General features: G+C 45.5%; 1 protein-coding gene and 1 long non-coding RNA gene across 8 annotated transcripts in view; one reads left to right on the top strand and one right to left on the bottom strand.

Moving 5' to 3' along the window:
• The first annotated feature begins 40 nt into the window (after positions 1-40).
• LOC106017709 (uncharacterized) lies at positions 41-2202 on the top strand. The gene is made up of 2 exons (XR_001191334.5): positions 41-286; positions 381-2202. It is a non-coding gene; the product is annotated as an uncharacterized lncRNA (long non-coding RNA).
• Positions 1559-16548, bottom strand: part of HIPK2 (homeodomain interacting protein kinase 2) — a 133051-nt gene continuing 118061 nt past the window's right edge. For 6 of the 7 annotated variants that reach the window (XM_027449084.3, XM_027449100.3, XM_027449088.3 and 3 more), the window contains exons 13-15: positions 15188-15435; positions 14016-14176; positions 1559-12259 (exon numbers count right to left, since the gene is read on the bottom strand). In XM_027449084.3, coding sequence (XP_027304885.1) covers positions 11792-12259; positions 14016-14176; positions 15188-15435 — 877 coding nt within the window. In that variant the 3' untranslated portion in view covers positions 1559-11791. Of the gene's footprint in view, positions 12260-14015; positions 14177-15126; positions 15436-16548 lie in introns of those variants that run through there. The other variant, XM_072038757.1, reaches the window with a different exon arrangement.

Below are 16548 nucleotides of genomic sequence, written 5' to 3'. Positions count from 1 at the left end.
CCAGCAACTCACCAAGTTTAGATTTAAACAAACTCAGGAGTATTTGCAAATGGATGTGTGGATAAATTGTCCATGGAGAAACCTGGGAAATGGTTGCACCTTCTGACGTCCCACACTCTGGAGGCCAGATTTGGGTCACTGGCGGCATATCTGATTCTCCAAGACCGTTCTCACCTTTTCATCTGCTGGCTGAAAATCCTCATTTCCTCCAGTGAGACATCACAGGTTCCATCGGAAGCAGCCCTGCTCAAACTGAGAAAGTATTTTCCTCTCCTGTGGATAAATGGTCAGAAATAACACAGTCCGACTGCAATGCATTTTTGATCTGTTCTGGTCTTGGACAACAGAATGACAAACTTTTTTTTTCTTTTTTCTTTCAGTTTTATAGATGTGTTACCAAACAAACAACAAAACAAGGCAGTGTAACACAATGCAAACATGGAGAAACTCTGCCATTTATTCTAGCTCTTTATGATTTATAGCTGTTTCTGAGATCAGACCATTCACCAATGTCTCCTCCTTATACCATAACCCAGTAAACTCATTTCCAGTAAAGCACCTACCCATGCAATTACCTGCTAGTATGTGATTAAAAGCTTGACGTTTATTAGGATACACAATTTTAAATTAAACACAAACTTAAGTGGCTTGTTAAATAGGCACCAGCAGTACAGCTTTAATTGCTTTTGCTGAATTGGGGTCTAAGCCAGTTTAAGGCTGCTAGCTCTTGTGTCCTCTTGTTACCACAGGTTTCAGCATCTGCCTAGAAATCCAAAGCAACGCTTATCTGATGTTTCATATACTAGACAGCTCAGTATAAACCACGGTGAATCTCACTGGCCACTCATGGGAAGGCAGAAGGCAAATTAAGAAGCTGAATCCTGCATGCCAGGAGGCACAGTGTTTCACACACGAGTCCCTGTGCTGGAAAATGTCAGCAACAAAAAGGAGGAGGTCTTGATCTCCCTCCGGCACAGGGAGTGGGTGAGGGAGGGCATCTCCTGCAGGGTAGCACTGAGTAACGGGATCCTTCACAGGCATCCTGCCCAAGTGAGTCTTATCGGTGTAAATGGAAACTGCCCACAGGGCAGGTGCTGCCGGTGGCAGCGTGTGGTTGTTGAAGCACGTTGGTGTCTGTGTAAACTTCTCAAAGGTCAGCTGGGGCTTGGCAAAGAGATGAAAGGGAACAAATGAAACAGGGGCTCAGGCATAATGCAAAGAAAAACCAGGCTGATATTTGCAGCTGGTGCCCACACCTCTGTCGGCATGCCGGGGAGCTCCAAAGAGATGTGCAAGTCGCAACCCTACTGTGCTTCGGTGAAGCTCCGAGCTGAACATCCGACCATAAACACACTCTTCTGCAATGAGAACAAACTGCTAGTCTCACACGTGTAAAAATGCCACCTCAAAAGGAAAACTATTTACTTATTATTAAGGATACTATTAGCGACGTTTTCCAAATAGACTTGGGAGATTAAATAAAAGTAACTGAAAACTAACCAAACATTCAGACCAAACTTTAACTAGCGATAAGACACACAGACACACAAACTTTGCAGTGACTTAAAACAGTTTAATGTAATTCCAAGACAAAGTGTGATTACATTTCTACACATATACAATATGCATATGTGAGTTTACAAATTCTGATTAATAACTCGTTTCACCTCAGAGACCGAAAAAATGATCAAAAAGAAACCGTGAATAACAAGCTATAACATAGTTCACCACAACGGGACCTCCTTTCTCACCCTACAGTTAGTAATATTACAATTAAAATAACTATATTCTTCTATAATGTATTTTCTGTTAAAATCATCTCATAAATTTACAATGCTATTATTAGTTTCCAAGACTAATATAAATTCACTCCATTTTTCTACAACGAAAATGATTATTAATTAGAAGCACACAACGTCATGATGAAAAACACAAGCATTTTTTTTTTAGTAGCAAGAACTTGATTGGTTAAGAATTAATTTTCTTGTAAAACATTCTAAAGCCAAGTAAAATATCCATTCTTATAACATACCTATAATATGAGACTAAGGAATAGGTTACATAGAGGTCTACAACACATCAGTTTGTTTTTTTGTGGTTTTTTTTTGTTTGTTTTTTTAAAAGAAGAAAGACATACTTTCCAAAAGCCAAAAAAAAAAAAAAAAAAGGAAAAAGAAAAGAAAAGAAGAAAAAAAGGGACAATTCACATAGGAAAAAAAAAAAAAAAAAAGCAGTACACAAGAAAATACTGTTGCACACAATAATTTTCACAAAGATTAACATGGATTAACACTCTTATTACAGAAACCGTACAGTGAAGGAACACAACGGCTCAGGGCTTTCATGGGGTATCTGGGCTGAGATGATGCTGTAGAGAAAGAACCATTCGAGATCCAGAGCTGGGGCAGGGGCATCTTTTCCCTTGCAGTGGTGATAGTATTTCACAGCTTTTCCTCCCCTCTCTCCCCCTCAAGAATTTTGGTTCAGTGTACGTTAACTTCCACTTTCCATCCAGGGTGCGCTGGGCTTGTGGGCAGTCGAAAGGTATAAAATGCTCCCTCCACTTCCCCCTTCCTGATTTTAAAAGGATTTTACTGTTCGTAAATAATGTTTCACCTCTTGGTTCGTTTTTAACTACCCGAAGTCTAGCCTCGTCAACTTCCTAGATGCCCCTCTTTCTTCTCTCCATCTCGCTCCCTCTCTTACTCTCTCTCTCTCTCTCACTCCTTTAATAAAGCTATTAATTACACTTCCGCTCCTTTCAGAAATTTGGTTTGGTATGAAAGATACAGGCTACATTCTGATTCTGCCCAAGTAGAGTCGGTACCCAAAAAGCCTTGGTTTCTTGGTTGGTGAAACAGGGGATGAGGAGATCCTTTTTACACCTGAAATGGTTGTGCCCTGGGATATCCATGGAAGTTTCATTTTGAAAAGAATACAGAGCAAAAAATAAAATTAAATAAAACACAAAATCGAACACAGAAGGAATAAAGGTGGGGGAGAAGGGGAGCCAGAAGTGTTGTATGTAACCATGTGACATGGGAGCATGGCAGAAGCCTGTTCTTTCCTTTCCGAGGGCAGCGGTGCTATACGTAACCATTCGGGTTCTAGGGGATGTGCGTTGCCAGTGGCCAAAACCCCTTCTTGCCTGACAATCTGCAAGCCAAAGTATTCAAAAGGACTGTCTCCTTCGCTTGAGTGTGCTGGTGTTTGCGGGTCTGACCCCCCCCTTAAGAACAAAAGGTCGTGCAAGTGCCGAGGGCAGCAAAAGGCAATGATTGAGAAGGGGGGGGGATGATCCCCGCCAGCCCCAGCGCTGCTCGTGGGCTGCCATGCGATGCGTCGTCGCTTTGGTTCCGTGGGTTACGGGGTGGGCACGGCAGCCCTGAGCTGCACTGGGGGATTGTATCAGCAGCCAGCGGCACCACGAGCATCCCCATCGCTCCTCTGCAACACCACTGACCCCGGGCTCGCTGGGACCAGTGCCTCGGGCATGGGGCAGAAATGTAAGGGCCCCCCCCTGGGGTGCCCAGGCTCCACCACAGAAGCTCGGTTCTTCACACAGACACAGATTTATGTTTTTAAATGCCAATTCCCGTGCTTTCATGACCTAGCAGTACCATTTCGCCCAGCAGACATTTATACCATGTTCATTGGTTACTCGAGTGACAGAACACAAAAGAGCAAGCTAGACAGCTAGGCGAGACTGGGGAGGGGGTAGTGTGACATACCCAGATGCAAAGTACACCGTAACAGCAGCAGGGAGACAGCACTGATGGGAACTGACGCTGGCTAAGAAAACAAAGTTGACAAGGAGATGGTCAATGAACTTTGTATTTAGTTTACTGGTTCAAAAAGTTTCTGCGGTGGTAAGCACCGTTTGTAGTAACGGGGTGAACAGACGAAAGCCAAATTACAGCATTGCCTCTGAGTGGCTGTCATACACCATGCACATACACACACACACACACACACACAAAACCAAAATAAAACAGGCAATCACTAAACTCAGGAATTAATCATTTGGCTAAAGATTTATCAACAGTACAATACAATCCTTCTTTTGAATATCCTTCATTCTCTTACATGGGTATCTTCATCCAGATGAGGATCCTACACAGAACAGTGAATTTGGAAGTACTGCGCTCCCTGCTTCAACCCAAGGAGTTGGATAAAGTATGGTATTAAACGAGCACACAAACAAATAGCTTATCTGTTGGACTAGAGGTGCTAAATCTGCAACGTGGGTGGAGTGTTTTTCAACCAGACTTTGGAATACAGTGGATTACTTGATCTCTGGACTGACTTTCCAACACTATGTTATACCTCAGAACAGAATATACATATTAAAGACACACTTGTACTTTTCCATTTGTAAAGGGCAAAATTAAAAAGAGGCAGCTGTATTGAGTTTTTGAAGGTGTCACTTACAAACACAAGATTTCCCTTAAAAAGTACCAGTTTAAATGTAAACTATAAAACACTGTAATAACTATAAAATGTAGCCAGAAAACTGTTTAAGTAGCCACAGTCTATTATTCAGTTCATATTGGTTTAAAATGTGACTCATTAAATATCTTCTAGAAGGCCAAAGCATTTTACAGTAGCTATAAACATATATACTTACATGTGCATTTAACATCACAATTGATTAAAATACATAAAAGAGTAATCTATTCCTTGGTTTAACTTTTTCTCTTTAAAGATTCACTGTCTTCAGAATTCACTCAAGCAACAATGACCAGGGTGGGCATTTATCATTATTCCGCCCATACAGAGTTTAGAGTCTTTGAATCAAAGTTCAAGCTGGCTACATGTTTTCAGAAAGGCTAAAACCAGGATGAATGCCCACATTTGAGGTAATTATTGCCATTAGGTCACAGTTTGCGTAATATAAGTGTATCTAAATCCTTCTGTAAAAAACCCGAGGGTACCCCACGGTCTGCTGGCATACCCTCTGTCGCCGTCAGGATCCCGAATCCTGACCGGCGGCGGGTTTGCTTCCAAAGGAGTCGGCGGTCCCTGAGCACCAGGCGCCCGGCGCAGCCGCCAACTGACCTAGAGCCCAGGCCAGCGAGCCTGCAGCAAGCCAGTTTTGGAAAAGAAAGGAAAAACAAAAATCAGAGGTGCCATAAAAGAGACGAATAACATTTCTGATCAGAATTCCAGACCAAAGCTTTTCTGTCTTATTCCTTTCCAAACAATTTGCTGGAGAAAAAAAAAATAAAATATCAAAACACATCGGCATTAAATATTAACTCTATGCCAGCACTGCAAAAACTCCTTGGCTATGTTCTGAAAATGGGATAAGCTTTGCTTTTGCTCTGAGCATTGTTGCCCCATTGCTTTCTGTTTCAAAGAGGAAACCTTGTTTTAAAGAAAAAAAAAAAAAAGAAAAAAAAATCCCTGGCTGTCAGAAGTACACGCAAGTATTTACAAGGTTTGTGTGAGTCTGCACACGGTTCCCCTCACAGCGAAAGAGTTAAGAACAGAGATGTCACAATATTTATCAGTGCAGTAAAAAATATCATTTTTGGAAAAAAATATACCTTTAGTATTGCCTTTCTTAGATTAACTATGATAAGCAAAAGATTAAAAACAAAAACTTTATCCTCAAACACACATGAATAGTCTGTTATAGCAGCACTGCTAAAACTGGAAGGACAAAGCTAACCCGTAAATGAGAAACAGGAGTTTCAAACTAGAAATGCAGAAAGCCAACCCTCCTAGCATGCTTCGTGAGACCTCTGAGGAACCGAGCTCCTTCGCCGTTCGAGCCCCACTCCTGGCGCTGTAACGCACGGCCTATAACCCACGGGGCCCAGTGCCCGCGGGGCCTATCCCTGCCCGTCCTGCAGGCCGTCACACGTGCCGGCAGCTTTTAGCAGGCTGCCAAACACACCGGGGTCACCCCCAGGCACTCGGGGAAAAGCCACCTCTGTCACAGAGCCCTGGCTGCCGGCTCTCACCTCACACTGCCCCGGCGGACAGCGGTGCCGCCCGTGGGACGGGGACCTGCCAGGAGAGGTCAATGCTGTGCCCCTGCCAGCTGCCCCAGCACCACCATGTGCTGTAGGATCAATGCACCAGCTCTGGGCACTGCCAGGGTAGGGGTGGGGATCCCAGCAGTGGAGACCCCCACCTCCTCCTCCCTGCATGAGCAGCAGGCCAGGAGAGGCGAGCGGGGGCCAGCACGTGCTTTGGGCACGGGCTCTCCTCACAGGAGAGCCAGGGAGGTTTGGGGACCAGGGGGGTGATGGGGTTGGGTGTCCAGGATTGGGGACCAACTGCTTTGACGTTCCTGTGGGACAGGCAGGGCTACGTCAGCAGGAAGGGGGAAAGCCTTCCCGTCCCACGCTTTTCCTGTCTGTGTTGCCCACCCTGAGCAAAGATCAGTAATGTGGACTTTGCATGCAGCTATCCCGAAACTGGCAGACCTCTCCGATGGGATGATTGCCACGCCGTGGAAGAGCACACCACTAAGTCCAACACCCTCACCTAGCTGCATAAGGCCTGATGCTGCAGCACTCTTTGGGGTCTGACCCTCAGAACAAAACCAGCATCCCAAATCCCGAGAAGGAGGTACTACAGAAGCATGCGGAACACCCAGAAGCTTATCCCCACTACACAGCTCACAATTTCAACACCGCATTGTTGCCACTGATGCATCTTAATCAAGGTGAACAGCAATGAGAGAAGAATAACGTTTTTGACATCCCCTAAAGTTTAGGATAGCAGCAATATTTAGTGTGAATTTCTCTGCTCATCAAGCTAGCTACTTGAGACAATGATAGAAACTTGAGAGAGAAAAAGACAAACGAGGCAATTCCACAGTTTATCACTGCTGCCTGGCAGCTGTGACTTGTGGCTTGGTTTAATTTCCGTAGTGGGTGGGGGTCTCTTTCTCTCTCTCTTTAAAAAATAAAGTTTCTTTGGTTAAAGAAAAAGCTGGGTTTATCGCCCTTCAAGTTTGCAAATGGAATTTCCTTCAAACCAAATTGCAAGACATAATCCCTTGAAAATACAAAAAAGGAAAAATGTCAGATAGAAGTGTCCCTTCCTTGGAATGTTTCAGATATTATGACAAAACCACAGAACAAAGAGAGAGAAAGAGATCTGACAAGGCCTGATTTGTTGGGTGCAAGCAGGTACAACTGCTGAGGATGATGCAATTGCTGGTGCTCTCTCAAATGACTGGATTTGTTCCAGTCTGCAGTGGGAAGTGCTTCCACTCAGGTCTTCCATTCTGATCATGTCACCTGTTTCCTCCACTCCCTTCTACAGTCTGGTTTCACAGCAATAGTCTGAAGATCCACCCCTAAGGAGAGGCAATGTCCATGCTTCTTTCTGCTTCCCCCATGCGAAGGAAGCAAGATGAGATGATGGCGAAAGGGACCGCCTTCTTGCCATGCCAGCCACAAGCCACCCAAAACACTTCCAGTATCTAAACATTCGCCTCCTCTCTCAAGTTTCCACGCAGTTTACTCCACATCCTCAAAGAGCACCAACCCAACCCAAACACGTCAATCCTGTTTCCTCCCCAAAGGACTTTGCAAGCAAAACAAGCTGGCTGTTATTATGTACGTGGCACCGATAGCATGCAAAACTTTTGCTTCCTCTGCTAATCTGATCAGGTTTCCCCTGTGACTACCAGCACCACACTTTCCCATACCATGCTTTTGTACAGGTGTGAGGGAGGAGGTGTTGCTCAGTGCCCCCGTACCCACCAGAAAACACAGCCCTCACTCGCTGTCGCCACACCACAGCAATTCAACGGCCACGCTGCTCATCCCTTGCCACCAGTGCCCCATCACCGCGATCATCTGGCCACCTCCAGCTGGCAGGTCAGCGACTCCAGCATGGACAACGTGAAAGGCCACCTCCTCCGACACGCAACGCATCGCTCCCCACCGCCAGCGTGTGCTGCTCTACCAGCTCCGCTGCCAAACGCCCCCGAAATCAGATTCAAGCCTGCGTGGGAGAGCAGGTCAGATGGGTACACAGGGAAAACACAATTAATACAACTAAAACACGTTTGTGATTGAGATTACAGCCTTCCATGCTTCAACAGTCCTAGGCCAGAGAAGCATATAAACAAGTAATTAACTTGAAGGGTTTAAGTCTATTCTTCAGTAAAGCACTCAAGTGCATGATTAAGTCTCTGCTGAAGTCCTATCATTTTTTTATGGAGTTTCAATTCAGCCACTGCTTCCCCCCATTCTAACAGAGCAGGTGATGCAAATCGAAAACATAAATACCTACATTCTAGAGACTAGAATAGCTTAATTAATTTTCACAACAAATAATTATAAAAGAAAGGAAAATCTACATCAGGGAAAAAAAAAAAAAAAGGCAAACCAAGCATGCTGGCCCTGTGGACACCTGACTAATCTTCAGTGAGAGTGGAAGAACAGGTGAGGAACCTGCTCTTTCTGCTGCTGTGTTTTACCTAGCTAACGCCTGCTGTGTGCACCAGCACCGTTTATCCCATCCGTGACTGGACTGAGAACCATGTGCACTCTTCTACTGCAGTTCCTCTGCTAGTCCTGTTTCTGGAGAACCACGTATCTGCTTTCTCTTTTGGGAAAACCCAAACCTTACCACGTTGTGTGGCCTTGGGTTAGTCAAAAAGGCCAAATAATCATGGCCTGGAGCACAAATTGGGCTTGGTCTCAAATAAATGTCCTATCAAACAAAGTGATGGTGAGCCAGATCCTAAGGCCCCAAGGTCCTCATCTGCCTTTAATCCTACTCTCCTGATAGATCGTTGTTAGCTGGTGTTTGGTTTTGGCCTCTGCGTGAATGTTTCTGGATTTATTCTGAAATGCAGATGGGACATGGAGGAACACTGTCCCTCAAGACCATCTCCCATAGCCGCCCCACTCCTCCTAGGTTCTCATTCTCAGGACCACCTTATTTCCCCTTCCTTCTGCAGTGTTCACAAACACAGCAACCCTTCTGATGCCACTGATGGAGAGAAATAAAATTAATAACAACAATACTAAGAGAAAAAAAAAAAAAACAAAGATTAAGGAATGCGTGTGCAATTAAAACCCAGAGTAAAATATAATAATAATAAAATAATAATCATAATCATAACAACCATACAATAAAATAACATTATCTTTCCTTTTCATGACACAAGCAGCATGACGCTCTCATTCCTGAACTGGTGGGACAGGAGAGGAATGCACCAGAACTTTACAGCGAGAACGGGGAATTATTTTCCTGCCCCGGATGAGAGGGGAAGTGTTGTATTTCCAAAGGGAGGGGTAAGGTGCACAGGGTGCTGGGAGATCACATCTTCATCTACAGTATATTGAGCTGGAATGAAGGACAGGCAGGAAAAGAAAACTGTGCAAGGATAGCCCAGGAATCGGAGCTGGCAACCAGGAGGTTATTTGGTGGTTTGCCAGAAGACAACAGTGTTGTTGAACCATCTTGTTGAATCCGACATAGCAGGATCCCTTTTTCTTTCAGGCCAGCCACGTGCTCACCACAAGAAAATGTATTTGTGCTTGTCTTTTTGTTATCTTTTCCCACTTGAGAGAACCTCCTTCCTTATCGCCACCCAGGGAACCCACCCCTCGCCACTCTGTCAGCGAACCTGCTATTTTCCAGCATCTTGTGAAACGCTTAAATACTTCATGCTCTAGTTACAGGGAATCGTGGAGTGGAGCTGAGCAGCCATGTGGATTTCATGGAAACTTTCTGTCAAACTCTCTTCCTTCTCCCAAGCCCGACCATATACATGGGTACTCTAGAGACACTTCCAAATATTGATGCAGCAGTGCAACTGCTGTTAGTAGCAAAACCTCCCTCCTAACCAAGCCCAGCTGTAGGGAAGGCTCTCTTCAGAAACCTTCAGAGAACAAGACCACGTAGTGCTCCTCAGTGTGGAGGACCCACAGTACCAATGTGCCCTCCCAGTCAAGGGGCACCACACCACCGCAGGAAATCTTTCACAGAATTGGTGTGAGGGGAGGAAGGGAAACTCTTTCTGCCACAACCGTGTTGGAGCGGGTAAGGCCCAATGTCTTGCAATATTTCTCTTTCATTTAAGAAACCTGAGTTTGACTCTCTCAACTGGATTTTCCCATTCTTGCTTTGGGTCTGCTTGTTACCTTTCCCAACTTCCTCCCACCGATAGATGTAGTGAGAGATGATGGCAATGGCTAGTGTCTCCCCCTCCCATGGGCTAAAGTTTTGTTCCCCTTTCAGACGTACAACTGAGACAACCTGACGACTTGGGAGGACTCTGTCCTCCTACTCCACCGAGAACGTCGGCAAGCAGCAACATGAGAATTCAGTTTCCGGGGAGGAAAGCTGTTACTTCAACAGGAAAGAAACAGACCAATCCACAAACACACCTTCAGACCCTCTGGGAGTCATGCTGGGTCTCACAACCAACCTGGTCACTTCCAGCCCATCCAGTGCTAGAGAAAACACCCAGATATACACATTTCTAACCCCTACAAGCCTCCCCAACGCCTTGCCAAGTGAGCTAAGATTGACAACGTGGGGAAAAAAAAAAATAACACCACCATCACCAGAAGAAGTAAATCAGCAAAAACAACCTGAAAAGAAAAAAGAGCTGAGATTAAATTCCGACTAGCCTCAGTCAGTTTCTAGGAGTACCAGTGGAAGTAAACCCTTAAACCGCGTCTGTAGTTCGGTAAGGCACTACGAGGGAATGATGTAAAACTAAGACTGTGACAGTTGTAATGGCTGTGCCGAGGAACACACCACAGAGAGAAGGCAGCATCTGCACACACACACACGCACGCACACACACACATACCTGGACAATCACATTTGTTACATGCCTATGTTATATCACTTTTCTTTGTGCAATCACATTGAGGAATAGTCTATTGGTATCGTTGAAGTTCAACACAAAATAGTAAAAAGGGTGTATGACCTGTATAGTGCTACATTCTACCGGGGGCAGCTAAAATGTCTCCTCCTATACTAAAACGGCTAGGGATTAAAAGGAAAAACTCCAAATAAAACGAAATAAAATGAAACTGAAATCCAACATACATTATTAGAGATCTCATTTAGGAATAGCATTTCTCAGGGATTTATCCAGTGTGTTTGAGGAAAGGGAAAAACAACCCCATTGCTTCTGATCTCGACCAGTGCTGCGTGGCCTGTTTTGCCCTGTTACGTTTAAGCAGATCAGTGCTAATCAGAATTTAGAGCACTGGGACAACATTTCCTCCTCCTCCCTCATCCTCCCTTACCCACTTTCTATTTCCAGAGAAAACCCAAAGCTCCACGTGTGCTTTGGGATACAGAGACCGCAGCAAGGATGGGGCATAAACCCTTTGAAATGCTGGATAAATCCCTAATCCATATACCTATTGGATTAAAAACCGAATGGATTTCATTTTAGGTGTTCTGGACAACAAATTTCTAAATGTAGCTCACTATTGGATGAAAATAACCTTTAAAAGTCTATTGGTGAAGTTCTTCAAAACACAGGACCCGCTGGAGGGTCCTTCTGCTTCTCTCTCTCTCTAGTTTGGTGTAGAATGGTTGTTTTTTTGTGGTTTTATTTTTTTTTTCTGTTCTTTTTTTCCATTTTCTTTATTTTTTTTTTTTAAATAAAAATTGTAGAATTGGTTCTCCCCCTTCTTTCCTCCTTCTCGTTTCTTCCTGAAAGTCTCCTTCGTTCAAGTTTCACGCGAGCCTCCCATTGCATTGTTAGTTTGTCATGTTCTTCAGTACAAAAGCAGCCGCCTCGCTCCCCCGCGGCGGGTGTGTCTCTCGCTCCTTATTCCAGTGTTTAGATGTAAGGGTACTGGTTGACCTTGGTGGGGCTCAGTGGGTATCCAGTGTAGACTGTGGAGGCTGGAGAAGCACTGATATAGGTCTGATGGGCAAACTGAGCCTGGTACTGACTCGGGTGGATGGTGGGCGAGGGCAGAACCCGCGGGCCCATGCTGACAGGGACCTGGTGGACGATGCTGGCGGGGTAGGTGGTGTGCTGCACGGCGTGCCGCGCAGACCCTTGGGAGGCCACCAGGTGCGCGACGGTGCCCGTGGAGCCCAGGGCGGCCGGGGCGGTGTATGTGTAGAGGTGGGGCTGGGTGGGCAGGTGAGCAGCGGCAGCCGCGGCCAAGTGAGGATGAACTGTACCATGGCTGGGACTATTGTGCGGGAAAGAGTACGGGGCCTGAGCTATCGTTGGAGTGATGTAGGCTTGCTGTCTCCGGTGACTCCCTGTGCGATCGGTCGTGATGTGCTGCTGGGCCTGGATAAAGACAGCAATAGTGATAAGCGGTTACAAGACAAGAGACGACGGCTCTTTACCTCCTCAGCCGTGCCTGGGAGCCTCCCTGCGAAACCAGGTTGGCCTCAGGAAAGGCCCTCGTGCTCCTCCTGAAACCCTCAGCATCACCACGATCTTCCCTCGGAAACAGGCGATGGCAAAGGGTCCCTCCCAAGCCTAGCAAGACCTTGTAGCTTCGTACATTCACCAGAACGTCCCCCAGAAGGAGAGCAGAGTCCCCCATTTTGAGCCACGACCTGCTGACACAGCTACCATGAAGACCCAACCTCGGATGCTCGGGTCCTAAAAACGTCTTCCACAAGTCCAGTCACTCGCACAACACCCAGCTTCTGTCACTGAACTCTGATGATGAAATTCGGTGCACTGATAGCTCAGGGGAATGAAGTCACTTAGCTATGCCTGGAACAGGCAATTTATTTTTGTTCAGTTTGGGTCTTTGAGGTTATCACGTCCACAGTAAGTAGAATAACTACTTTATTTTTTAAAAGATAAAACCCTCATCTCGATCAGATCCTGCAGGTGCCTGGTAGCCTCGTGCAATCAACTATAATTACTTTAGCACAGGCAACTTCTTGCAGTGGGACAGGAACAATGTATTTTTTGGGGGATTTTCTAAGTTATTTTTTTGCATTGCACAATAATGTCAAGGAGCTTTCCCAGCCATTTGTAATTATGGTGTAGTCAGAGCATTAAGTAACCAATAAAGTAGGAATTAGAAGGCAGGAAGGGCAATGCTCCATGTTATTTCCTTCTATTTTTCCAATTATTTTCATCCTTTTAAGCACTCCCTGTGCTGTCATTGTGGTCTGAAATGTGGCAGCCACAGTCCTCCCCCCCTCTTGGAAACGGCATTTTACCCATTTCCTCTATTTTCGCTCACTTTTATTTCGAGTTATTTACATTTTTAAATTTCAACTAAATTTTGAGGAGAGGGAGCGTTTTTCTCCCACAGACTATTTTCTTAAACCAGTTCTGCTTACATCCAGCTCTGGATGCCAAATGGCACTGTCCTCTGAGCTCTCCAAATATTCTCCTCTGGATATGGCAGTAACTGCTCTAACTTCCCCAGTCTCATCACCTCATCTAAGGGAAGGGAAAGGCTCCAGGTGCAGCCCATGAAAAGGGCACTATTTAAGAAGCTTCCAGGGAATCCCCTGGGTGTTTTGGTCACAGACTATGAAACATTCTGGGAACGGCATGATGCCAAGTAACGGGATTTTTCCCAGATCTCAGATTTATCACAGAATGGATCAAACTCACTACATGACAAGGGGTCACGTATGCACACAGAGGCTCAATTTTGCCTTGTCACATCGGACGGGGACTTATCTCCCACTCCTGCAGCGGGACTGATGCACTCCATTCACCTGAAGGGAACTCTCCCCACGGCTACAGAGATTCAGGCCTTCCTGCATGGTCCTGTCCCACTCCTTTGTGTCTGAGCCACAGCACCTCCTCTCTTACATTATTCCCACTCACACTGTTAGATCATCTGACTCTAAAACACCCAGAGTACTGTCAGCCCACTGAGGGGCAGGATCTGTGCTGCCTTTACTGCCTGAGGTAGAAGATCAAGGTCTGCAGCAATGCTGAAACCAGTCGATCTGACTCAAATGGGGCCCAACTATCATTAGGCTAGAACAGTACAGCCCACGCTGGAGCAGCAGTGGGTTGCAGCTGGATGACACACCACCAAAATCTGTCTCAGTTGACTTACCTGGCTTAGATTAAGAGGCTGCTGCTGCTGGAAATGTGCTCCTGGTCGCTGCTGCCTATAGGCAACGGCTCCAGACGAGCTCCCTGAAGAGTGACCGCTGGTGGAGGTCACGGTGCTGGAGGACTTGGACTTGTAGGAGGATGAGTGGTGACTGGTGGTGACTGTGCCAGGAAAGGAAACACATTTGTAGCTTATATCACATTCTTTAATTGCTCACCCTACCTTTTCCTCACTGAACCTCCTCCAGAGTGGCTTTTGGGAGGAGATACACAACAGAAGCAGGATAAGAAAATGGTTTCTCTTACTTAAGAGAATATCTCAGCAGTGCTTCATATACACAGGCCAGCCTGTTATCCTAGAGGCAGACAAGCGGACCTGATACCTGGACCCCAAACTGGGCCCAGAGGAGGTTTTATAGATACTTCAGAAGTGTGAGGAACTGTTCTGCCAGCAGAACTGTACGATGCAGGTACAAATCCCAAAGAGAGGAAGGAAAGAATAGTGTGCACAGCATATAAAAGCCCTGGCTTGGCTAACCTCGTGGTGAGTAGGAAGGGAGGGAGAAGGAGCTAGCGGGGAGCTCACCCTCTGAGCCTTCGTGTTCACCAGCATTGTGTCAAAAGAAAGGACTGCCAAGTAGCTCAAAGCCAATTGCTTTGGGCCAGACTTCCACATAAGCCCCTTTTCAACACATCGTACTATCTAACATTGCAGAGGCTCTGGATGATCAAACCTCATCGGTCCATAATGAAGATGCTGAGGAAATGTTCTTCCCAGAAATGTCAACAAGTTTGGATGAAAATGCACATGTGTTTTCAATCTCATACCCATTTTAAAGTAAACCTATGGAAAGGCAAGGAAGCAAAGGTTCACACTTGCATTTGGGAGCCTTTCACGTCAAATGTTGCGCTACAGGCTGCATTCTGCTCTTGGGTTTGCACAGAAGTAACTAGGAATAACACTTGCCCCCGTGACTCCTGAGTGTACCAGGGCACATAAATAATGCAATACGGCTCCCAAGAACAGATGTGTCACTTGAGAGAAGGGCAGGAGCACGGTTTCTTTGAAAAACAAAACAAACAAACAAACAAAATGAAACCGAACAATGAGATTCTTCCAAGATAAATCATTTATTTCTTACTAATTTTCTTGACGGAAGAGGTGCAATTTACCTGGTGCCAGGCTATCGCACTCTACCAACACCTCACTGGCCTGGGTTTTCAGTGGTGGCACGATGATTGTTCGGGGGTTCCCACTGCAGTGAGTCTCTGGAACCCCTTTGGTGTCGTAGGTGTTCCCGTTATTCTGCCCTGCGCGATGCTGCACGGCGTAAGGACTGTTGTTGCTGGACGAATCGGAGTAGGGGGAATCATGCACGGTGACGCAGCTGATGACGTTCTTCCTCTGCTTGGACAAGGTGCTGAAACACAAGCACAAGAATGGGAAGAGTGAATGGGGAGCGATCGACTGGGAAGCCACCAGAAGAATCTGCCCACGGCAGGCTAGCTCTGCAAAGGCAAAGCGCACCCTCGGTCCTTAGACAGAGGCTGCTTAAGCCAAATCCTAGGCTGCAAAACTCACATATTGCTATTCCAGGAAAGACTTTGTGGAGGTCAAGGAGTGAGTAAGACATTGTGGATAGATCTTATATTCACACCGCTTAGAATAGCACTGAACCAGACTGCCAGATTTATTTTCAGACTGCTTTTTATATATGTGTGCAGTAGAGGCCCAGCAGTTATACTATGCTTTGTTGCAAGTCTCACCACCCACACAAAAATGTGGCGGTTTCTTCCAGCCTTCCAGCAATGATTTAATAATAGATGTTACGAATTTTCGTGATTAAATCCCATGAATCTACAAAATACACTCTGTTCTATTTACTAATATGCTACAGTGGGCATATATTCGCAAGAAGCATTTGAAACTGAGGAATGAATGAAGAGAAAATGAGCTATGTATTGCCCTACAGAAGTTTTTTTGTTTTCTTTTTCCAAATAAGCATTGAGTCTCTTGACTCTTGTGTGGATTATCAAGGTCCTGCTGCAGCTAATCTATCTATGACATCAAAAAAGTGATTAAAAAGGAACATCAACACTTCCAAGATTAGTGCTAGAAGTTCATTAGACTAGACTGCATGAGTACGATTGGGATTTGCTCTGCTATTGTGTCTAATTATTCCTGATGGTTTCTCCTTCCTGTTATGAGCTTGTTTAGGGAGAGAAAGAGAGAGCGAAAAAGAGGAGGGAGGAAGGGGGATGGTGAAGATTTGCTTAAATGGCTCACATCCTTGACAGTGCACAGACCTTGACTACAGAAAATAGCTGCTATGTTTCACTGATTGCATTATGTTGTTATGGCAACTCAAGTTTTTAAAATGATGAAAAGAAATGGATAGCACATAAAAAGCTAAGTAATTAGGCTTAATGGTGGAAACAGCCCCAACAGGAACAGAAATGCCACGGAGAAAAAGGATTCCAACTCCTAACTTTTTGAGTGCACACTTTAGAGAGACAGAGATCCTTTTCCCACT

This window comes from Anas platyrhynchos, chromosome 1 (genome assembly GCF_047663525.1).
Source record: "Anas platyrhynchos isolate ZD024472 breed Pekin duck chromosome 1, IASCAAS_PekinDuck_T2T, whole genome shotgun sequence".
Classification (NCBI taxonomy): Eukaryota; Metazoa; Chordata; class Aves; order Anseriformes; family Anatidae; genus Anas; species Anas platyrhynchos.
This window is presented reverse-complemented; position numbering and strand designations above follow the sequence as displayed.